This window comes from Diceros bicornis, chromosome 3 (genome assembly GCF_020826845.1).
Source record: "Diceros bicornis minor isolate mBicDic1 chromosome 3, mDicBic1.mat.cur, whole genome shotgun sequence".
Taxonomy (NCBI): domain Eukaryota; kingdom Metazoa; phylum Chordata; class Mammalia; order Perissodactyla; family Rhinocerotidae; genus Diceros; species Diceros bicornis.
The window spans coordinates 39,268,554-39,293,937 of NC_080742.1; the positions used below are offsets into that span (position 1 = coordinate 39,268,554).

The following is a 25,384-nucleotide window of genomic DNA, read 5'->3' on the forward strand; positions in this document are numbered from 1 at the left end:
TGATCATATACCTTGGATGATTTTCTTCATCAGTATTTAAACATTTTCCTCGGGCGGGCCCCATGGTTTAGCAGTTAAGTGTGCGCGCTCCGCTGCTGGCGGCCCCGGGTTCGGATCCGGGCGCGCACCGACACACCGCTTCTCCAGCCACGCTGAGGCCGTGTCCCACATACAGCAACTAGAAGGATGTGCAACTATGACATACAACTATCTGCTGGGGCTTTGGGGAAAAAAAAAAAAGGAGGAAGATTGGCAATAGATGTTAGCTCAGAGCCAGTCTTCCTCAGCAAAAAGAGGAGGATTAGCACGGATGTTAGCTCAGGGCTGATCTTCCTCAAAAAAAAAAAATAAATAAATAAATAAAAATAAACATTTTCCTCAGTTGTTAACCACTGGAGAGTAGTATGCAGTATCTGTGTAATGACATTTATATAGCAGCTCCCTATTGATGAGCATTTGTTGTTGTTTTGTTTGTTTCTTTATTTTTGTATCTCATGTTTGAATACTTCTGTAGAATAGATTCCTAGAAATGGAATTTCGTGATTCTAAAAGCACATATAATTTTTTGATATGATGCCAGACTGCCCTCACAAAAAGCCTATGTCAGTTTAACCACCCAAATAGTGTGTGATGATGCCCATTCCCACACCCCCATGAGGCCTCAGTACCATTAAATTCTCTCTCTTTCTTTTGTTAAACCACATTTAATGGAAAAACTGATATTTTATGTTATTTTAGATTTGTATTGTGTACCTTCTGAACACTGTACCCAAGTCTAAATATACAGTATTTTAATCTAAATGGAAGCTAATACAAGCTGCTTAATTTATAATATATCAAACTATTGTTCTATTTTTCTAAATTTCTGTTAAAGTATGACTTTGATATTTGTTTTTGTTTTTTCTATATATCATAATTTATGTAACTATTATTCTATTATTGATCACTTAATGTCTTTCCAGTGCCTCACTAACATAATCACATAGCAGTGAAAACCCCTGTACATGTGATTTTTTCTTCTGTGTATGAATAATTTATTAAAATAAATTATGGATAGTCATTTTAGTGTCAAAAGTTTTAACTATTTTTATGACTCCTGATAAGAATTGTTAAATTGCTTTGCAAAAGTGTTATATCAGTTTTTATGATCATCAAGAGTGTAACAGATTCTTGACCATCTTTCTGAAATATGATAGATTTATTATTTTAAATTTAAGTAATCTGTATAAGTCTACTTTCGTAAATTGTACTTAGTGGATTATACATACAAAGATTGGTGAGATATACATTTATATTTTCCATGTTTAAAAAAGTGCTTACTTTATAATGCTAATTGAAAGCAACAGGATACAGAATGAAGTATAAATAAAATATGTAAAATCATATATACCTCAACAATAGATAACTTTTATTTTTATACCTTTTTGTTTTTTCCTAATTAATCACAGTGAGTATTACAACAGGGCTGAATGTCCTCCACATGTTTCTGGGGTCAAAAGATCTTTCTCTCTCTTTTAGGAAATTTACCAGTGGTGTGGCTCCTCGTGCAACAAATATGAGCGTCTGAAGGCAAGCCAGGTTGCCACTGGCATTCGGGACAATGAAAGGAACGGAAGGTCTCAACTAATTGTGGTGGAAGAAGGAAGTGAACCATCAGAGCTTATAGAGGTATTGTGACTTATTTTGTTTTTTAAAGGGTTACCACTCTAAGTTGTATGTGTGTGTGTGTTAGTTTTAACAAATTGTCTAATAGTTAGGCTAAGATTAGGTAAGAGGAAATATCAGAGTTATCTAAGTCATGGTACTAGGAAGATAGAGTGTCAAGACAGTTTTCTCTAACCATTTGTATGACTTTCACAGGAAGCCTTGACCCTATCTTCTGTGGTATTCAAGGACAAAGAGACGTGTAACACTTTTGAGATTGACTATAAGAATATATTTTGGGAGAAAAATAATAGTTTATTCATCTGGGCTTCTCAACATTTTTTTTTTGAAAAATGAAATCATCTTTTTGAAAATGATTTTCTTCATTTTTAAAATTAGCAATTATTTTAGTAAAAGAACGAAATATAATCTTATGCCAAGAGATTACATATACCAATGATTTAAATAATCATTTTAACCTAAGGATTACCGGCAAGACACTTATAATTTTAGTATAGTTAAATTTTGGACATTTAATTGTGACCAATTTTTCCCCTTTAAGAAAAGTACAGTGAGTACCTGAGTGTATATATTGTATATATTCCCTTAAGTAAGATGATCAGTCAAAGGTTATAATTATATTCGGATGTCTAGACGTGTTGGTAAATTGATTTTCATTTATGCATTCAACAAATATTTATTAAACTCCTACAGTGTGCCAAGCACTAAATGTTTACACCAACTGCTGCTTCCTTGCACAAGCACTGTTTCTTCATGACTTTACAGAACCAGATCGCGATTTACTGTTGTAATATCTTTTTGAATCTTCCTACATTTAGTAGTAGCAGGTGGTATCTCTTTGGATTTTCATTTCTCTAATTTCCTAGGGTATTATATATTTTTCCCGAAAGATTTTAGCTATTTGCATTCAAATTTTTCTAAAGACTATCTTGTAAACATATTTTTTAATAATGTTGATTTAGAGCAATGTAATGCATTAGAGTTACCTGATCAGTGATAGCCTACATAATCCAGTGATTACAAATTATATAATGAGACAATTTTATTGATTATAATATCTTCAAACTTTATTACTTTAATAACCACCAAACATAGACCTTCACATTAATGATGTTTTGGAAACAATTTTAATTCAGTGGGAAGATGCTCCTGGTGTAATGCTAAGAGAAAAGGCAAGATATAAAATTTTATATACAATATTATTGTAATATGTAGGTTTATATGTATATAGCTATATATTCATACATACTATATATCTGGAAGAAGTATGCTTAAATATTACCAATATTATCTTTGACTCTTGGGATATGGCTGCTTATTATTTTGTTCTTCATTTGTCCTTATATTTTCAAAATTTATTATAATGGATGTAATATTCCTTTTATAATTGGAAAAAAAGGACCATCTGAAAAAATAAAATAAAATTAGAGATGGTTTAACTGGGTTTTCAGTAGTCAGAATAACATGGCTGATGAATTAGACCTTGAAAACTATTCAAAACATATTCTCGGTCTTTTCATATTCTTTCAAGACCTCTGTTCTAGAGATGTGCTCACCATTTAAGTCTTCCTACTGTCATATTTGGGAAAAAAAAACTGTAAATAAGCTGTATTGCTAATTGATTGTAATCTCTTGTTACGATAGCTATATTTTGATAGAAGTGGACCCAGGAATAAGATTTGCTCCTGTAGAGTGGTAGAGGGTACATTGCGTTAACTATCAGACTCAGCTTTTCTATGTCATCTTGCGTCCCGAGCAAGTCCTTTAACCTCAACCTCTCATTGTCTCTGGTTCCTCTTTTCTAAAGTGAGGGCTTAGACAAAGTGGCTTTTATGGTCCCTTTAAGTTCCAAAGAGCTATAATTCTACCTTGTCTTTTAGGCAATATCTGTGTTTAATTCCAACCATTTGTAGTCTGTGGGGTCCTTCATTATTGGATTTCATTTAAAGTTCTGAGAAAGGAAAGTTTAAATAGTCAACTAATATATTATACTGTTAAAGTAAAATAAGAAAATGCAAACCTGAAAAAAAAAAGTGTGAAAATATAACTGATTATAAGATATTAGTGATAGGGATAAGGGACATACTGCTTCATATAAAATGCCATGTCTGTGTTTTAGGGGTTTTCGTTTTTTGGTTTTTCAAAGTTCTAGAAAACACCTATTTTGTTTCCATTCAACACATTCAATGTATACTGCATTATATTTGACAGCTTTCACTCACACAATAAACTGAACTGAATTTTCAGTGAGAGTCTTCATTTTTCTTCTTGAAAAGCATTCAGTGTGCTTTTTGTTTTTATAAGTGTTGTTTTGTATCTAATTACAAGGGTAAGTAGCAGTTTGATGAGTTAATTATGCACCCATGATACACTAGTTTGACCTCAAAGAGGTCATGAACTTGGTTGGGAAAAAAATTACAACTTCCTTTTCACTAACCTCTAAATGAAAATTTTCTCCAATTGTGAATGTGGTGGACAAACCACAGTAGCATGAGCAGTACCTCTGATTTCTCAGATCACATTAGAGTTATTGTAGATAACCTCAAAATATCATATATATTCATCACTGCTTGGTAATTATGATAGTTATTGTACCTGCTGTTCAACAATATTATTTAATGAGTTAATGAAGAAGCTTATATGTTACTTTATCACGTTTGGTTTTTAAATATATTTTGATACTTTGATAATTGTATTCCAACATAATTGGTTTCCATTGTAATACTTTGTAGTTTATTTTACACATTTAAAAAATATTTTTCTTAGAAGGAGTTCGTAAGCTTCAAAAGTGGTCCAGAGTGGTCTGTAGCATACACATACAAGAGGTTACCTCTTTTAAGATAATGAAATACCATTTCTTTTTCTGAGACTCTAGTGCAACTGTTAAACTTTGCTAGAGAAGGATTTTAAAAATCTTTCAAAATATCTTTTAAAATTGACCTTTTAAGTGACTCATTTTTATTTTATTTTATTTTTTTGTGAGGAAGATCAGCCCTGAGCTAACATCTGTCAATCCTCTTCTTTTTTTGCTGAGGAACACTGGCCTTGGGCTAACATCCATGCCCATTTTCCTCTACTTTATATGGGATGCCGCCACAACATGGCTTAACAAGTGGTGTGTCAGTGCATGCCTGGGATCCGAACCGGCGAACCCCAGGCTGCTGCAGCGGAGTGCACGCACTTAACCACTTGCGCCACCAGGCCGGCCCCAAGTGACTCATTTTTAATGAGAATCTTTTAAAATTATTTATCTTCAAAAACTTTGAAAGTCTATATATGAGGGTTAGTAATGGCTTGATATCAAGGACTTTTCAACCAGTTAAATGATCCTGTTAGCTTTTCTTCATATTCAATACTGAATATTTGGAACATGTCTTTCTAACACATTAAAGTGCTCAACACTAAAAATATTGAAAAATAATTTTTCTGAGACTTTTTAAAAGAATTGTTCTTTATTTTGAGGTATTTCAGCTATCTATTCACACGATTGTTTTCACACAATTTTAATATGGCTGATCTCTCGGATGATCATAAGTTTACCCTTCAAACTAAAACACTTTGGAGAGTAATAGGGAACACCAACCAGACAGGACTCAGAGAGGACATGTATTAACAACACTGTCTGGGGAAACAGGATGTGTGGTCAGCCTCTTATCTGTATCTTTAGCACTTTCAAAATCTCATATGCCTAAATGTGAAAATAATACTGTAAGGGGAACTAACTGAAGCGTGTAACTAAAGTCACATTTTACTTTGTGCTTGCTTTCTCTTCACTGTAAACATATTTACCATGAAAAGCTGCATCTGAATTATGTAAAGCTTTTTTCTTGGTCTTTCTTCTTTTCATATTTAGAATAAACAACGAATGAGAAGGAAAATTAAATATCTCGTTAGTCCTAAGGTCCCAAATTTTCTTCGTTGGCTGTATTCATTCTCTAAACATTAGGAGAGAGGCTAAAAAATCCCCTGAGGAAAAATTGCTAAGGTCAATAATTCATCAATCTGTATTACAGACTTTCATTTTTAAAAAGACAGCATCTGGTAGATATCAAAAAGAGAATGAAGAAGATCTTGTTTGAAATGACAACAAAAAACAACTAATTTGTCTAACCCAGAAAGACTTTTTTTCAATGTAATTTAATGAACTTGTTAAGTCTGTAATCATTGTAAATGCTGGTGGAATACTGGCAGGGAGATTGTAAGCAGATGTTATGTTACTGAACTGCTGGATTTCTTGTTTTTATGAAAACACTAAGGCTCCCTGGACCATCATATGTGCAGTCATTGTTTCAGATTCTGGACAAAAAAAAAAGAAAATTTGAAGAAAAATTAGAATATCATATTATATCTTAGTTAATGTATTTATTGAGTACTGGGTTGACTCACAAGAAAGTTTAAAAACTCTGCTTATTTTATTGTCTGATTGAGGAGAACAGCACACACTAGATCTAAAACAGAGTTGGAGAGTGGGAACAGGTTGTAAGGGTCCTCAAATGCCAGAAATCATGGTCAGAATGATACTACCATTAGTTGGAAGCCTTCTCTTGATAAAGTTTATGTACTTTAGACTATATGATAATAGCATATAGGCTAGATTAATTACCATCTATTGATGGACACTTAGGTTGTTTCCATATCTTGGCTATTGTAAATAACGCTGCAGTGAACGAACATAGGGGAACACACATCTTTACGCGTTTGTGTTTTTGTGTTCTTTGGATAAATACCCAGAAGTGGAACAGCTGGATCATATGGTAGTTGTATTCTCAATTTTTTGAGGAATCTCCATACTATTTTCCATTGTGGCTACACCAATTTACATTGTTACCAATAGTGTACCAGGGTTCCCCTTTCTCCACATCCTTTCTAACCCTTGTTATTTCTTGTTTTTTTGATAATAGCCATTCTAACAGGTGTGAGATGATATCTCATTGTAATTTGATTTGCATTTCCCTAATAATTAGTCATATTGAACATCTTTTCATGTGGTTGTTAGTCATCTGTATGTCTTTTTTGGAAAAATGTCTGTTCAGATCCTCTGCCCGTTTTTTAGTTGGGTTGTTTGTTTCTTTGTTCTTGACTTGTATGAGTTCTTTATATATTTTGGATATTAACCCCTTGTCAGATATATGACTTGCAAATATCTTCTCCCATTCAGTAGGATGCCTTTTCACTTTGATGATGGTTTCCTTAACTGTGCAGAAGTGTTTTAGTTTGATGTAGTCCAATTTGTTTATTTTTGCTTTTATTTCCCTTGCGTTTGAAGTTAAAGCCACAAAATATTGCTAAGACCAATGTCAAGGAGCTTAACCACCTATGTTTCCTTCTATGAATTTTATGGTTTCAGATCTTACATTCAAATCTTTAATCCATTTTGAGTTAATTTTTGTGTATGGTGTAAGACAGTGGTCTAGTTTTATTCTTTTGAATGTAGCTGTCCAGTTTTCCCAGCACCAATTATTGAAGAGACTGTCTTTTCTCCATTGTATGTTCTTGGCTTCTTTGTTGTAAATTTTCCATATATGTATGGGTTTATTTATGGACTCTCAATTCTGTTCCATTATCTGTGTGTCGGTTTTTACACCAATACCATACTGTTTTGATTACTATCGCTTTGTAGTGTAGTTTGAAATCAGGGAGCATGATACCTCCAACTTTATTCTTCTTTCTCAAGATTGCTTTGGTTGTTCAGGATCTTTTGTGTTTCCACACAAATTTTAGTATTATTTGTTCTAATTCTGTGAAAAATGCCATTGGAATTTTGATAAAGATTGCACTAAATGTGTAGATTGTTTTGGGTAGTATGGACGTTTTAACAATATGAATTCTTCCAATCCTTAAGTATGGAATATCTACTTATTTGTGTTCTGAAATTTCTTTCACTGGTGTCTTATAGTTTTTGGTGTACAGGTCTTTCACCTCCTTGGTTGAATCTATTCATAGATATTTTATTCTTTTTGATGCAATTGTAAATGGGATTGTTTTCTTACTTTCTCTCTCTGATAGTTTGTTATTAGTGTATAGAAACTCCACAGATTTCTGTATATTGATTTCGTATCCTGCTACTTTACTGAATTCTTTTATTAGTTCTAACAGTTTTTTTGGTGGAGTCTTTAGAGTTTTCTGTATGTAGTATAATGTCATCTGCAAATGGTAACAGTTTTACTTCTTCCTTTCTGATTTGGATTCCTTTTATTTCTTTTTCTTACCTAATTGCTGTGGCCAAGACTTCCAATACTGTGTTGAATAAAGGTGGTGAGAGTGGGCATCCTTGTCTTGTTCCTGATCTTAGAGGAAAAGTTTTCAACTTTTCACCATTGAATATGATGTTAGCTGTGAGTTTGTCATATATGGCCTTTATTATGTTTAGGTATGTTCCACCATACTCACTTTATTAAGAGTTTTTATCATTAATTGATGTTGAATTTTGTCATATACTTTTTCTGCATCTATTGAGATGATTATATGATTTTTATCATTCATTTTGTTAATATGGTATATCATGTTGATTGATTTGTGGATGTTGAACCATCTTTGCATTGCTGGAGTAAATCCCAGTTGATTATGATGTATGATCCTTTTAATGTATTGTTGAATTTGGTTTGCTAACATTTTGTTGAGGGTTTTTGCATGTATGTTCATAATGATATTGGCCTGTAATTTTCTTTTTTTTTTGTGTTGTCGTCTGGTTTTGGTATCAGGGTAATGCTGGCCTCATAAAATGAGTTTGGAAGTGTTCCCTCCCTTCTGTTTTTTGGAAGAGTTTGAGAAGCATAGGTATCAAATCTTCTTTGAATGTTTTGTAGAATTCACCAGTGAAGCCGTCTGGTCCTGGACTTTTGTTTTTTAGTAGGTTTTTGATTACTGATCCAATCTTCTTACTAGAAATTGGTCTATTCAGATTTTTCTATTTCTTCGTGTCAGTCTTGGAAGACTGTATGTTTCTAGGAATTTATCCATTTCTTCTACGTTGTCCAATTTTTTGGCATATAACTGTTTGTAGTAGTCTCTTATGATCCTTTGTATTTCTGTGGTATCAGTTGTAACTTCTCTGTGGTTTCTTATTTTGTTTATTAGAGTCCTCTCTCTTTTTTTCTTGGTTAGTCTAGCTAAAGGTTTGTCAATTTTGTTTGTCTTTTTAAAGAACTAGCTCTTAGTTTCATTGATTTTTCTATTGTCCTTTTAGTCTCTATCATTTATTTCCACTCTGATCTTTATTATTTTTTCCTTCTACTGACTTTAGGCTTCATTTGTTCTTCTTTTCCTAGCTCCTTTAGGTGAAAAGTTTGATTCTTTGGGATTTTTATTGTTTCTTGAGGTGGGCCTATATTGCTGTGAACTTCCCTCTTAGAATTGCTTTTGCTGCATCCCCCAAATTTTGGTATGTCATATTTCTGTTTTTATTTGCCTCTAGGTTTGATTTCTTTGATGACCCATTGGTTGTTCAGTAGCATTTTGTTTAATCTTCACGTTTTTGTGGTTTTCCCAGTTTTCTTCTCATAGTTGATTTCTCATTTCACATCATTGTTGTCAGAGAAGATGTTTGATAAGATTTTGGTCTTCTTGAATTTATTGAGACTTGTTTTGTGGCCTAACCTGTGATTTACCCTGGAGGATGTTCCATGTGTACTTGAGAAGAATGGTATTCTGTTGCTTTTGAATGGAATGTTCTGTATATATCTCTTAAATCCATCTGGTCTAATGTGTCGTTTAAGACTGATGTTTCCTTATTAATTTTCTTTCTGGATGATCTATCCATTGATGTAAGTGGGGTGTTAAAGTCCCTTAATATTATTGTATTGCTGTCAATTTCTCCCTTTAGGTCTGTTAATATTTGCTTTATATATCTTGGTGCTCCTATGTTGGGTGCATTTATATTTATAATTGTTATGTCTTCTTGCTGAATTGACTTGCTGAATTACATCAATATGTAATGCCCTTTTTTGTCTTTCATAACAGTCTTTGTTTTAAAGTCTATTTTGTCTGCTATGAATATAGCTACACCAGCTTTCTTTTCATTTCCATTTGCATGGAGTATCTTTCTCTATCCCTTCACTTTCAGTCTTTTTCTCTCCTTACTTCTGAAGAGAGTTTCTTGTAGGCAGCATATGGATGGGTCTTGTTTTTTTTTTTTATCCATTCATCCACTCTGTGTCTTTTGATTGGTGAATTTAGTCCATTTACATTTAAAGTAATTATTGATAGGTATATACTTATTGTCATTTTGTTAATTGTTTTCTCTCTGTTCCTTTCTTCTCTTTCTCTTCCATTGTGATTTAATGGCTTTCTTTAGTGTTATATTTAGATTCCTTTCTCATTTTCTTTTGTGTATTTACTATAAGTTTTTGCTTTGGGATTACCATGAAGTTCATGTATAATTTACTTTGTATATAACAGTTTGTTTTAAGTTGATAGCAACTTAAATTTGAACACATCCCCAAACTTTACACTCCCCTCCACAATGTTATATTTTTGATGTCACATTTTACATCTTTTTATTTTATGCATCCCTTAACTAATTACTGTGGTTTTAGTTAATTTTACTATTTTAATCTTTTAACCTTCATATTTGCTTTATAAGTGATTGATCCACTACCTTTACTATATATTTACCTTTTTCAGTGGGATTTTTACTTTCATATTTTTTTTTTGTTATTAATTAGTGCCATTTCTTTTCAGTTTAGAGAAGTCCCTTTAGCATTTCTTATAAGGCCAGTTTAGTGGTGATGAACTCCTTTAGCTTTTACTTATCAGAAAAACTCTTAATCTCGCCTTCAATTCTGAATGATAACCTTCACAGGTAGAGAATTTCTGGTTGGCAGTTTTTTCCTTTTAGCACTTTGAATATATCATGCCACTCTTTTCTGGCTTGCAAAGTTTCTGCTGAAAAATCTGCTGATAGCCTTATGGGATTTCCCTTGTACGTAATGTTGTTTTTCTCTTTCTGCTTTTAAGATTCTCTCTTTTTCTTTAACTTTTACTATTTTAATTATAATGTGTCTTGATGTGGATCTCTTTGGGTTCATCTTATTTGGAACTGTCTAGGCTTCCTGGACCTATATGTCTGTTTCCTTCCCCAGATTAGGGAAGTTTTTAACCATTATAATTTCAAATAAGTTTTCTGGCTCTTTCTCTTTCTCTTCTCCTTCTGGGACCCTATATTGCAAATGTTTTTCCACTTGATGTTGTCACAGATGTCCCTTAAGTTATCTTCATTTTTTCTTTTTTTTTGCTGCTTTGTCTGGGTGAGTTCTATTGCTTTGTCTTCCAGCTCACTGATCCAGTCTTCGGCTTCATCTAGTCTGCTGTTGAACCGTTCTACTGTATTTTTCAGTTCAGTTATTAGATTTAGCTCTCTAACTTCTGTTTGGAACTTTCCTGTGTTTTCTGTCTCTTTACTGAGGATCTCCCTGTGTACATCCATTCTTCTCTCAAGTTTGGTAAGCGTCTTTGTGACCATTATTTTGAACTCTTTATCAGATAGATTGCTTATCTTCATTTCATTCATGTCTTTTTGTGATGTTTTGTCTTGTTCTGTCGTTTGGAACACATTCCTTTGTCTCCTTATTTTGCCTGACTCTGTGTTTGTTTCTTTGTATTAGGCAAATCAACCACTTCTCCCAGTCTTGAAGGAGCCACCTTGTGTGGAAGATGTCCTATGAGGCCTAGAAATGTGGTCCCCACAGCCACTAGAGCTGGGCACTAAAGGAGTATCTCCTATGTGGCCTGTGTGCACCTACCTGCTGTGGTGGGGCTGCAGCTCATGCACAGGGGTGGGTGGGGGCTGTTGCCCAGCCCAGGGCAGTGCACTGCTGATGTGTGGGAGTGGGCAGGACTCTTAGCAGGGCACTCCCACCTTCTCTAACAGATTAGAGGGAGTGTTCCAAAATGGCATGCAACAGTGCCAGCCTTAGCAAGTTAGAATGAGATTGCCATAATGGAGCCTGCCAGTGTTTACGACCTGCAAAGAGTTCTGTTAGTTTCTTGCCTCTCCCACAGATGCTTTAAGATTAGTAAGTGGATCTCCTCTGCATATGGTCTAGGTGCTTTACAATCTGTTTTTGTAACTGAGTTCCAGGGCCAGTGAGTCTGCATTTGAGCCCTTTATTAGAGGGTTCTCCATTCCCTACAGTTTCATGATTTTCCTGGTCATAATCCCCATTGGTTTTCAAAGCTGGGCATGTTGGGGGTTGGTCTCTTGCAGGATCTAAGGGTTTGGGTATCTGATGTGGAGCACAACCCCCTTGCTCTTCAAGGAAAAATTTTGTATTTTTGGGATCCTTCCCATTTTTGGATTACTTTGCCTGGGATGGGGTTTTTGCTTTGTTTTGTTTTTTTGATGAGAGCATGTCTCTGCCTCTCCTATCTGTTTCAGTGCTGCCCTTTTATTTGATGTGGAAGCTCTGCTGATCCAGTATTCAGGTCTTTTTCAGAGGAAATTATTCCATATCTACGTAGTTGTAGATTTGTTATTTCCGTAGGAAGAGGTGAGTTCAGGATCTTCCTACACAGCCATCTTGACCCTATCCAGCAGATGTTCCTTAAATTATCCTTTAGATGTGTCTATTTAGCCAAAGAATAATATTTTAATCCTATTTCCCCAAAATATTTTGCCAAATAAAATTGTATCTTCTCAATGCTACTCTCAGTTCCTTGAGGGCAGGCACTGCCTTTATATCTGTGTAACCCTCACAGCTCTAACTCATTGCTCATTAATATTTGGAGAATTAATACAATTAACTGTGAACTATGTGGTATCGGAAAACCATAACATTTGTTTTTCTGTTTTCTAGAGGATAGTATTGCTTAAAAAACTTCCCTGCATTTTAAATAATAGTGTTGGTGAAGATATGAACAAAGCCATACTATCGATTTAAGTTTTAAAACCAACTGCATTTATATAGGAGCAGTTGATGTGAAGATAAGGATAATTCATATATGCTTCTCATCTTTCTACAGATACATAGTTACAACTAACCTCTTGACAAGAAATAACTGAGTCTTGAGCTTATTTGTATTTACTGCAATACCTTCCCATGTATTAGGTAGACTGCATATACTCCAGGTGAAAGTACCTAGCACAGTAAAAAATAAATAGCTGGTGTCTAAAACTTTTCATTCTGTGAATAAAAATACATGTTCCCAGGAGCTGCAGTTGGACACCTCCACCTGTAGAATCTTCCTTCCAAGGTCAGGTCATCTCCCCACTTAGTGTCCTGCAACCACAGAAACCAACTCTTTCTCTCACTCTCTAGCACAACACTGCTGTCCACTGGCCTCGACCCCTTTACTTGACTGGTGCCTGTGGTCCCAGTGCTGCTGCTTCTCACAACTGAGTTAAAAGTGAATATGCTCCGTGAACTCCATGCAACTACATAGATGCAGAGCTTTATTTTTTAAATTACCCAATATATTTGTCTTATTCTTTCTCAAAAGTTAACATCAAAAGACTGTGCAAGTGGCTAATGCTTCCAAGTTCTTATACAATTTAAATTTACAGAAAGTAAAATCAGGAGTGATTTTGAACATTCAATCATCTATAGGCATTGGAATATTCATACATTTAAGCATGTAAAGTAAGAGATTAAGAAATAAATCAAATTGGAATTTGGAAATTTAGGATTCTGTCAACATTCCTTAAAGTTTCTCTGCGGAAAAGCTTGCTTCATAGTCTAATCTTGGGTTTACTGGATTTACGTGGGATCGCATTTAATGTTTTAACCAAAATATCATTGTATGTTTAAATCAAACATGATCATTTTGAAAATGATACTATAGAGAGTGGGAGGAACTTTTTTTTCTGGGGTTGATCTTTGATTACATAAATCTATCCCCATTTATCTTTGTAGAATAATATCAAATGAACCAAAGAAGAACCGATAATGGAAATGGGGAGCTGTTTTGAAAATCCCTGTCATGACCATTTTGGAACAATGAGTATATAGTATTTTTAAAAGAGTCTAAAGATTTATAGGAAAGTAATGTAAATAAGAATAAAAATCACATTGCTTTTTAGCATCAGGGAACAAAACATGGATGTTTTGAGCTCCTTAAATGTAAGACTTAAACTTGTTTTGTGGGTTTGTAATACACACACATACACGCACAAATCACTCATTAAAGTGTTTTCTGTTGCACTCTTATTTACTTCATTGTTAGTCACAGCTCTATGCCTTGTAAGGATGGAAATTTGAGTTGCCTGAAATATTAATCTGGTCAGTAGACACTAACACTAAGAGACAACAAAAACATTTTGTCAGAGAGGCACACTTCTCTTTGTGTGCTGTCCAAGTAGCTTTAGCTTCCTTGTTCATCCCTCCTTTGTTTTCTGGGATCTTTTTATAAGTTCTTGGGAAATTGGAGGATGACTTAAAACATTTTGGAATTTCCCATTCATGTAGCATGGTACCTGGCACATCAGAGATGTTCTTCAGTGTTCTTATTGAAATAACATTATTATGGGAGCCATATGGAAAAACGAGATCCATTTATGGGTTTACCATTCAAAGATTTTTAAGTTAAAGGGATCCAAAATATTTACCACTCTCTCTAGATTAGTCTTGAGGCTACATTATATACAGAATAGAAAGGAAGTTATCAGAGATACAGTACCAGCAAATAGGAATTTTCCTTTTCTTCTCTCTGTTGCATGGTAATTAAATCATTTCCTCCGTTTTGCATTATGGCAATAATACTTAGTACGCACTCAAAATCCAAAGAATTATGGTGACAAGCAGTGCATGCTGCAAAGTTATGACGCTTTCAAGAGCACTATAGTTGCTAAACTATTTCTGTCTACCGTTTATTGATAGCTAACTATGTGCCAGGCACTGTTCAAGGCACCATTCATTTGTTGTCATTTATTTTAATCAGTCTTTTATTTGGATTTCTAGTATTTAATTCAGATATCCATTTTGTTCCTCAATAGTTCATCCAGTGAGGGAAGCTGAAGTATTCTGAACAAAGATAAGAAATATAGTAACAGTATTGTTAACCATATGCTTCAATAAAATAATAATAGTATTTCAAATAATCTTCCACTTTGTCACACCAAATTTCAACATGAAGATTTGTGACTTTACTGATAAGGTGTCACTTTTATATAGTCAGCCCAGATTAATGCCACTTGGCGATCATTTCTGAATGAGGTAATTTTCCCTTCAGTGTGCAGCTGAAGTGAGGGAATAATGATAGGACGTGTAAATAGAATAATGCAATTCTGAGACAGATGGACTGCATAGAAGGATAGATCTTTGCCCCCGCAAAGTCGATATCTGAATTAACATAAATATTAAACTAGAATGACAGGTTTCTATTCTACTTATATTACTCTTGATGTTTTGTTATAATATTAGTGATAATATATAATAAAAAACTAACAGTAAGACTATATTTTCTTTCAGTAATTTTAGGTCAATTTCTTCTTATCCCTTATGCTAAGAATTGGCCAAACTCAGATATCAAAGGGCCAGATCTCTAAGATTCAATGAGTTACAATTCCCTTGACATTCATTTTATGAATTAGTTTTTTAAATATATAAGAATAATTAACAGTAATATTAATTTCATGTCAGTTTCCTCTTACACATCTTGTGCTAATAGTTAGCCAGGCCCAGATATTAAAAGGTCGACTCTTCAAGATTTAGCAATTCACAATCCCTTAGTATTTATTTTGTAGTTAATATTTGTTTAATATCATAAGAAAATGTGTTCACATATTGGAAAGAACTCCGTAAAATGGAGACCATCTGGATTGTGCTTCTAAGTCCTATTTTTCCAGAGCCAAGAATCACACTGGGATGGAATTTGGTTATATTGACAGTACTTGTGCAAATGAAAAACCAATGTTATTGCTAAAAACCAATGTTATTGCAATGCTATTGCTCATTTATTGCTGTAAGAATTACTATTATGTTTGCAAGGGTATCTGGTGCATCACAATTTTACAGTTACATTGCTTTTGGATACATATATGTATTTTTATAAAAAAGGATTTTAAAGTGACTTTATAAGGAAAACATGGTTTGTTCATGTAACTACAGTATACTCTTAGTGGAAATCAATGGGAAATCCTCAGTTCTGGGTATTCCATAACATTCTACTAATCAGGAAAAAGTAGTAACATACAGTTATAAAAAAATATATATTAGTATCTATGCAAACAAAAAAAGCCATACAAATATATTAGGAAATAAGTCCTATACCAAGCATAAATGAGAAATTAAATGTCAATGCTCTATTTCAATGAATACTGGCAACTAAAAAAGCAAACCAAAACTGAAGCTAAGTTTTAATGCAGTCTGACGGAGTGCATGTGGACAAAACAAATATGTTGATTAAACACTGTTCTGAAGCAAGTAGCAAATGCACGATAATTGAATATCAGTTGCTGTGATACTACTCACTGTCCTGGGGCTCCATTGCTAGGTGATGAGTAATTTCATCTTGTTTTGTTCTACAAGGGTAAGAGCAAATGGCTTACCGGTAGGCTGAATTTTCTGTTCACTTCTTACTCTTTCCAGTTGCATTTTTCTTTATACGATACAAGTGCTTCTTACCATCAACACAGAAATTCCGTCATCCAAGAAACAAATTTGTCGTGGATTTCATTTGCTACAGAGGAGGTAACAACAAGCCCCACCATGGCAAACATACAGTGCTTATTACCATGTGACTGGCATTCTTCTGTGGGCTTTATGAGGATGAGCAAGTTTAATTCTTACAGCAGTCCTATGAAGTAGATACTTCCCCTGTCTTGGTTTGTGTTCCTCCAAAAGCCAACTCTGAGACAAAGACTTGGGGGCATGTTGTCATTTGGAAGATGATCCTGGAAGCACCAAGTAGGAGTAAAATTAGGCAATAGTTTGTTAATAAGTTATTTGCTGCAGTAGCTGGGACTTTGTCCCAGAAGAACTCTCTGAGAAACTGTATGGAACTCACTTCCAAATTGGCCCATTGAAGGCTGAGGTCACTGCAGGATTTAGCCAGTAACTCCATATCCCTCATTGGATGACGGTTGCTCCTTGGGTGTTAACTCTGTAGAACTTCCAGCCTGCCTTGTGTGTAGATACAGTACAGCTTGGTGGCCAGATAATGCCATCAAACAGACAGTAGAAGGCTTTGGCCTTTAAGAAATTATTTGCAGATGACCTCTAAGGTAGACCAAGGTGAGATGGGCGGAGCACCAATAGCATCTCTACACCCTCATTTTACAGATGGGGAAAGTGAGTCAGAGAGGCTGTGTAACTTGCCCAAGTGGGAATGGGAATGAGAGATCTGTGATTCACACACATGCAGTCTTCTTTCCAGAGCGTGCAATCTTAAACATACAGAGACATGGGAAGCCCATCTGCTGTGAATTTATTTTATAACTTCCAAAATTTTGCCACATGTTTTTTACAATCATACCCATTTTATGTATTCCATATCTTAAGTAATAGCTTTAGTAGCACAATGTTTGTGCTCAGTGGACTGGCTTGACCCTCTGTTTTATATCTCTTACTGTCAGCATTCAACCTTTCATCCATACTGTGGAGGCATTGGGTGCAGGGTAATTGGGGTAGACATTTTCTTGGAAAGAAAATACATTCTTTTAATGCGGGTATAAAAGGTATGCAAATGGCTTTCACGTACTCTGAGGTGCTTGAAAACTATTTTGAGTTTGCTCAGTTAAATTCCAGTGTTGGAAATTTTCTGAATTACGTAGATAAAGAGGAAGTTTTCACGACTCCCTTGCCATAAAACTTGACCCAAACTGACTAGACATTGTATGTAAATCAGGTTTATTTACCTCTCCTACAGGGATAGAAGGAGGTAAAATGAAATGGATTTGTGTATATGTGTATATGGTGATGAGGGGCAATGAAAAAACACTCCTGGAGGTTTAGCTCATGTTCTCATCGTAGGCATGCTCTGTGTAGCTCTTCTCTTCTGCCTCAAAGGAGGAAACTGGAGAAGAAAAGCAGTTTTCTTCTTGTCTATTCCTCCCCTCAACCAACCTCAAATAGTTTTTCTTCTGGTAATCTCCAAAGTTGGTGAGAATAAGTGATAAGTTACTGGGAAAAGAAGCCCAGAGGCGTGGTGGTGGAGAGTCAGCCATGAGAGGAAGAGGCTGTTCCTCTGTGGACCTGATACTCTCTGAACTCTGAATTTGAGAATCCTTACAGGCCATTTTCATATATTTGGGGTTAAAATAAATGAAATGTGTCCTGCCACTTCTTCCACCTGCCCATGAGTGTAATAACTGGTAGATCATGTTAAACTTTCTTAGTAAATTTGGAAGCCTCAGAATCTTTCTCTACAGACTGCTCCAGCAGCCAGTGCCTACACTGAGATTTAGCAAGGACAGGTGAAACCTATTTAGCATCCTTGCATTGAAGCTCACTGAGGGCAGGGACCATAGCTAACTTATTAATTGTTATAGCCTCACTCTTTGCCATGGTGCATACCATAGACACTCTATAAATAAACCTTACATAACTGATATATCCTGCCTCACCAAAATAAGGTCACATGGGGGCCAGCCTGGTGGTGTAGTAGTTAAGTTTGTGGGCTCCACTTTGGCAGTCTGGGGTTTGTGGGTTCGGATCTGGGGTGCGGACCTACACACTGATCATCAAGCCATGCTGTGGCGGCATCCCATATACAAAATAGAGGAAGAGTGGTACAGATGTTGGCTCAGGGCAAATCTTTCTCAAACAAAAAGAGGAAGATTGGCAACAGATGTTAGCTCAGGGCCAATCTTCCTCACCAAAAAAATAAAATAAAGTAAGGTCATATGTACAAGACTAAATGGGGAGATACAATTGAAACACATGGGAAAATCAGAGAATTAGTTTTGTAGCAAATGGCTAATGGCATCATACATAACATAATTGTGGAGAAACTTCAAAGAAGGGAAGAGATTATTAGATCTTATTCTTCCTTGTCAGTAATATGAGCTATTCCCTTGCTGATTGCACAGGAGACAATTCTCAAAGTTTTGTTTGAGTAGGTGTGTATAATTTGTAGTTTTAAAATTCAAATATAATATTTCGACAAGGGTACACTATCAAGACATATAGCTACTTAATGACATCATTAGATCAAGACATGAACAAATAAGTAAGTGTAAGTCCACATGGAGGTGTATGGCAAGAAGTTCAATGGTGAAATCATTGTGCAAAGAATCAGAGCAGTGATGTTCAGGGGCATATCAAGCAGAGAGAATGACCCTTTGACCAGGGCGAGGTTTGACTCTACATATGTAAGGGTGAAGAAGCGATACAAGATCTAACTTTTGTTGAGTTCTCACTATGTGCCAGGTAGAGCGACAGTCACTTCACGTACGTTATTTCACTTAATCATCATAATAATTGTAGTGGTATTAATTATTATACCATTTAAGATGTAGAAACAAGATCACAGAGTCACTTAGTAGTGGGTCCATCCAGCTCAGATTGCCTGATCCTGCCAAGTGAAGGGATTGTCAGAAAGACAAGGGGGAGGATGCTCATCGTGAAGCATAGAAATTAGGAACCCCAAAGGCAAATGATGGAAGTGTCCATTCAAGAACTGATCAGGTCGAAATGTCCAGATGCGTTTGAGATCTTATGAAAAAAAGTTTAATGAGCTCCAGAAAGGGCAGATGGCCTAAAATCTTTGCCTGAAAATTACCCTGGGGCAGCTTCCAGATCACCAGACCATGATAATTTGTCCAGGGGAGAAATTCCTTGAGAAGATAATGTGAACCTCAGAAACGCTTGGCAGACCCGTCCTGATAGTTGAGATGGATGAGCCAGGCTAACAAAACTGATGCCACTGAACGCTTGAAGCATTTCGCTGAACCAGGCCCAGAGGGCTTTTATAATACACAATGCCAGGGCTTGAATCAGCATCTCTAGGGTTCAGACCCAGACTTCAGCATTCTTTAAGGTAACTCCTCAGATCGTTCTAATATGCAGCCAGTGAAAACAACTGCTCTAGTTTAATAAGTTGGCATTCTGGTTTATGTATTTTAATAGCTTTCCATGTTATAGTAACTTGTGAATTAGCTTTCCATGTTATAATAACCTATGAGTTAACTTTCTTGTGAGTTGGACCCTCTAAATCTAGTTTCTAATATGTTGATGTTACAGTAACACTGAGGATCAGACCTGCCTTGCAGTGAGTTCCCCAAAGCCATGGCATTCCCTGAGTCCTCTCGAGCTACACTGTCAAATACAGCATCCCTGAGACACAGATGGGTATTTAAGTTCTGATTTAAATTAATTAAAATTAAATAAAATTTAAAATTCAGTTACTTTGTCATCCTAGCCACATTTCAGGTGCTCAGTAGCCACAGGTAGCTAGTGACTACCATATTGGACAGCACAGATATGAAATATTTCAGTTACAAAAAATTCTGTTGGACAGCCCTGGCGCAGGTAATTAAATAGCCAAACCTCTCTTGCAGACACTCAATTCACTTTATCCTCTTATCCAAACATGTATTTCACATGCTTTCCCTCAGTCTAAAATAATTTTACCCACTATTTCATATATTAAGTTACATATTGATATGTCAATAAAGGGATAAAAGTATTTTAGAGGCAGGGAAGCATATCACTGAGAGAGAAGAGGAGAGCAAATGTTGGCATCTCATGTCGAGGTGAGACGGAGCTGGCTAATCGAGGTTGCAGGATTTCTCAGAATTGCCTGTTGTTTTATGTCTCCGTGTATCTTCCCTATTATCAAATATTTGTCTTACCTATGGCGTTAAATGCCTTGAAGCAAGTAAATACACCATAACAACGATGCTATCTTTCACTTTTACGGTAAATTCCTATTCACTGTATGCTTGCAATCTATTAATTTTTTTTTTCAAGTTAGGGAAAGGAAATAAGACACAAGAATTACTGAGTAATTAAAATGTTAGCTCTTGGAAACTGAGAGCTTACTCTATTTTTAGTGAAAGTAGAAACAGAGCCATTCATACTGAAGTGATTAAGATAAGAATGCGATGTCTCACTTCTGTATTGAGCACTGCAGTAGGAGTGGTAAGGCCTGGGGTTTACATCTTTGCTTTAGTATTTATAAGACTTGGGCCTAAGGCAAAACTCCTAACTTCTCTCATCGTTGTTTTCCTAATCTATCAAACTGGAATCAGAGTTGAGAAGCACATAACACCCTCTATGTTAAGTGCTTTTAGGACTTGACACCAACTTAGAACAATTTTATCCAAAGTGATCTGGAGTTTTGAGTTATGTATTGTCCTTCTTCCAGGTCATGTATTAGCCCCTCTTTTCCTATTATTCACCCCAAATACTTACTGTAAAGTGTCGAAACATCTTGACTTTTCTGTAGAAAGTTAAAGGAGGGAAAGTTCATCTTGAGTGAGGAAGATTGTAAATGTTGGAATTTCATATCCAAAATAGGTGGGGCTGGCTAAAAGTTTCAAAGTAAATAAAGACAGATGCAAATGTGAAAAATAAGTAAGGATTATGAGGATACAGCAAAGTTTTCCTTAACTGCCTGGTCCTTCTTTCTAAAAAAACAAACAAACAAACAAACAAATTTACACATAGGCCTACTTATGTTTTAAGAGAAAAAGTCACAATGGATCATATAGAAAAACAAGACACTGAAGATGATCTTGACACAGGTTGTGAGAACCTAGAAGTTCTGAAGTTAGGGGATTGTGACTCTAAAGCTATATTGTTTATTTGCTATAATAATTTAATATAAATGTCTTCTGACATTTTGAATTGAACTCCTATCCAAGGCAAAGAGTACGCAGCAGAAAAGAAGATCTATTTAGGCAGAGAACAAAATTGTATTCCCACAAATTTCCGACCTCTTTAATGTGCTTAGAGTAGTGTCTTATGTTGCTAAACATTTCCTTTGTGTTACTAACAAAACAGATGAAAAGATATAGATGTTCCCATTTTTCTATTCATATCACCCCTAACAAAAAAGCCCCTGTGATCTTGGGAATCGCTTAATTCCTAGCTGAAAACTTACGGCCCCTGGGCCACTGGTGGTCATTTTTAGGTCTTTACATTATCAAATACTTCTCTGATCAAAATGCCTAGAGCAGTTAGGAATCCATTAAGAACAGTTACTGTCCTTTGAGGAATTGAGTGGCTTGGGAAGCTGAAGGTAGATTGTTAAGTTAAAAGGACGTGATAATTACTCCATTTGAAGTAATGAAATGCCTACTGTATACTGTATACAGTGTACTTTATTCCACTGAGAGAGAAAACAAATACAAAACCAGGTCAGTATTTTTTGTTTAATAAAGTTTTTACGGTTTTATTTGTTTATTATTTTTCTGTAGAAAAATACGTTTATTGTTGAGATTTTACAAAATATAGTCATAACAGAAAAAAAATCACCTCAAGTCCCACCTTTGAGGAAAAAATAAACAAACTCTTTCTAATCTTTGTTTTTCTATACCTATCTCTGTACTTTTACAAGCAAGAGTTCATACTGTAGATAATGCTTTGCAAGCTAAATTTTCACTTGAAGTATTATGAACATTTTCCTGATCATCAAATAATTTTTCTAAGATTTTAATGACTGTATAGTCTTCCATTATATGGATATAGCCTAATTTATTTAATCAGTCCCTTCCGTGTTGGGCATGTAAGTGGTTTGCATTTTTTAATATAAAATGCTGTGATGAACATTAATTCTTTGCATGTATTTTAATTATTCTCTTAGAATAAACTACTAGAATAGAATTATTAAATAATTGACATGCTTTTAAAGTTTCTGTTACCTACTACTAATCACTTTCAAGAATTTTCCTTCTCACCAGACAGTGCCTGGTAGAATACTGAATCTTTCCCAACACTGGATATTGTTGGTTTTCTCCAAACCTTTGAGAATTTAAAGGGTAAAGAAGTATTATTGCTTTATTTTACATTCATTGATAGCTCTTTCATGTTTGTTGAACACTGTTGTATCTTTTTTTTTTTTTTTTGCTGAGGAAGATTTACCCTGAGCTAACATCTGTTGCCAATCTTCCTCTTTTTGCTTGAGGAAGATTTGCCGTGTGCTAACATCTGTGCTAGTCTTCCTCTATTTTGTATGTGGGTCACCACCACAGCATGGCTGCTGATGAGTGGTGTAGGTCCGCACCTGGGAACTGAACCCAGGCTGCTGAAGCAGAGCGCACTGAACTTAACCAGTAGGCCGTGAGGCTGGCTCCTGTTATATCTTTTTTTTTTTTCGTGAGGAAGGTCTGCCCTGAGCTGACATCTGCCAATCCTCCTCGTTTTGCTGAGGAAGACTGGCCCTGGGCTAACATCCATGCCCATCTTCCTCCACTTTATATGGGAGGCTGCCACAGCATGGCTTGATAAGTGGTGTGTCAGTGGGCATCCGGGATCCAAACCGGCGAACCCCGGGCCGCTGCAGCTGAGCACACGCACTTAACCACTTGAGCCACGAGGCCGGCCCCCTGTTATATCTTTTTTTAAGGGCTATTTGCTCACATGACACTCTGATATGATGAAAGAACTTTCCTCTCTCAGCCTTTAATGCCCACAGCATAGGCAGAACCAAGAAGAAAGGGGAGTAGAAAGGGAAGATTTGGAAAAAGATGAAAACAGAGCTTTGTGGAGAGGAAGGCAGAACCGCATAACCGTAGTGAATAGAATGCTGGGCATATGTTTACTAGTATTGTTCTAATCAGAATGGGAGAACTAAAAGTGGTCCCTATTCAGTCCCTGCTATGAAACAACTTCTGCTTTATCTTCAGAGACAAGGCCTAAACAGTCAAGTGAAGACCTTTGGAAGTGCCTGCGATAGGCAGCACAGCGTGTTAGTGAAGAACACACACTCTGGAGTCAGAGTTCAAATCCTGACTTTGTCACCAGCTAGCTGCATGACCTTGAGCAAGTTACTTAGTCTGTTTCTTAGAGTTTCATAGAGTTTTTATGAAGATAAAATGACTTAATAAATGTAAAGTGCTTAGAATGGTGTCTGGTACCTAATGATATGTAAGCATCTGTTAAATAAAATGTTTAAAGTGCCTGGTATGGCACATAATAGTACTTGAAAAGTATTAGCTGAAACATTTAACACGTAACGAAAGGCAATAAATATATAAACAAGTTCCAATACATGCGGTTTAGACAAGAAGGGTACTAGATGTTAAAGGGTAGTTTTCAAAAAAGTAAAATCGCGAATCTCATACAAATATAAAATAACCCATGTCAAAGATTTTATTTAAGTTATTCATTAATAAGAGAACTAATATATAGTTAGAACTAGTTCAGAGAATCCAAAGAACAGACAAATGTATAGGCAATCGGTGTTGAAATGAATTTGCTAATAAATGCAAAGGTGGCCTCTTCCACAGGGCAGAAATTAGTTTCATCTCCACCAGACAATTGCTGTGCATCTCTGTGGACAAAGCATTTGCTGCTTTCAGTCTTCTACTGAATTAGAAAATAACTCAAAGAAAAGGAAAGGTACAGACTTCGATAGCATCAGATCACTGGAAGGGTCCCAGAGACACCATCTATGGAAAGAATTTTTTTGTCCATTTCAAAGACTTGCCTAGTTTCCCTTGATTTAGGGAAGTATGCAACCAATAATTCTAAAAGTTACTGAAATCAGGCATTAAAAGGACCTGTGCCAGAATCACAGCCTCAACACTTAGCAGCTCTGTGAAACAATAACTTCACCTCCAGGAGCATCAGTGATCCCTTCTGTAAAATGCAGGTAACAGTATCTAGTTCATGGGAGCTCTCATAAGGATGAAACGGTATGTGTCTAGAGCTCCTGATAACAGTGTGTGACTCATGTAGTCATTCAATAAGCCGTAACTATTGCTGTGCTAATTATAATTAGCAGAACCAATCAAAGAATAATTGCTCAGTTTTGCTTCTACTAGGCCCAGTCAACCTAGGTAGAAGTTATGTACAGCATTGGGTAAAGCTCTGGGGAAGGAAAGAGTGTGGCTCCCACAAGGGACACTGAAAACAGCCTGACTAGAGAACGCTACTGGGTAGAGAATGCTGAGAAATAATGCAGGGCAGGTGACATCCAGCCTCTGGAGGGGCTCTGGAACCCAGACAGATGAGTTTTGCCTCTGTACAGTAAACATCCAACTCAGAATCATCTGGAGCACACATTCCTGGGCCTTGCCTCAGACCTATTGACTTAATAGCTGGCAGTTGGGAATCTGTATTTTATCAAGTTTCCCAGATGTTGCTTGAGCACATTGAACTTTAAGAACCATTGCTGCGGGGCGGCCCTGTGGCTTAGCGGTTAAGTGTACGCGCTCTGCTACTGGCGGCCCGGGTTCGGATCCCATGCGCGCACTGACGCACCGCTTGTCGGGCCATGCTGAGGCGGCGTCCCGCATACAGCAACTAGAAGGATGTGCAACTATGACATACAACTATCTACTGGGGCTTTGGGGAGAAAAGGGAGGAAAAAAAAAAGGAGGAGGATTGGCAATAGATGTTAGCTCAGAGCCGGTCTTCCTCAGCAAAAAGAGGAGGATTGGCATGGATGTTAGCTCAGGGCTGATCTTTCTCACACACACAAAAAAAAGAACCATTGCTGTGGATATAAGATATAAATCTTTCTCTAGAGTCATATTCTTGACATATAAGAGTAAAGTGAAATAAGGGGCCTTCCACCCACTGTGCAGGATAACTTTCTGGATGAAAAGATGAGGTGAGACTGAAGGCAAGAGGGAATTGACAGGAGTGGCTATAGCCCATGAATAGGGTGATGAGGG

At 36.0% G+C, this 25,384-nt stretch overlaps 1 protein-coding gene across 1 annotated transcript in view; it reads left to right on the forward strand.

Annotated features, from left to right (window-relative positions):
- The window catches only part of SCIN (scinderin), a 77,212-nt gene that overhangs the window by 21,414 nt on the left and 30,414 nt on the right, over nt 1–25,384 (forward strand). The window contains exon 4 of the mRNA XM_058526410.1: nt 1,519–1,668. Coding sequence (XP_058382393.1) covers nt 1,519–1,668 — 150 coding nt within the window. The remainder of the gene's footprint in view (nt 1–1,518; nt 1,669–25,384) is intronic.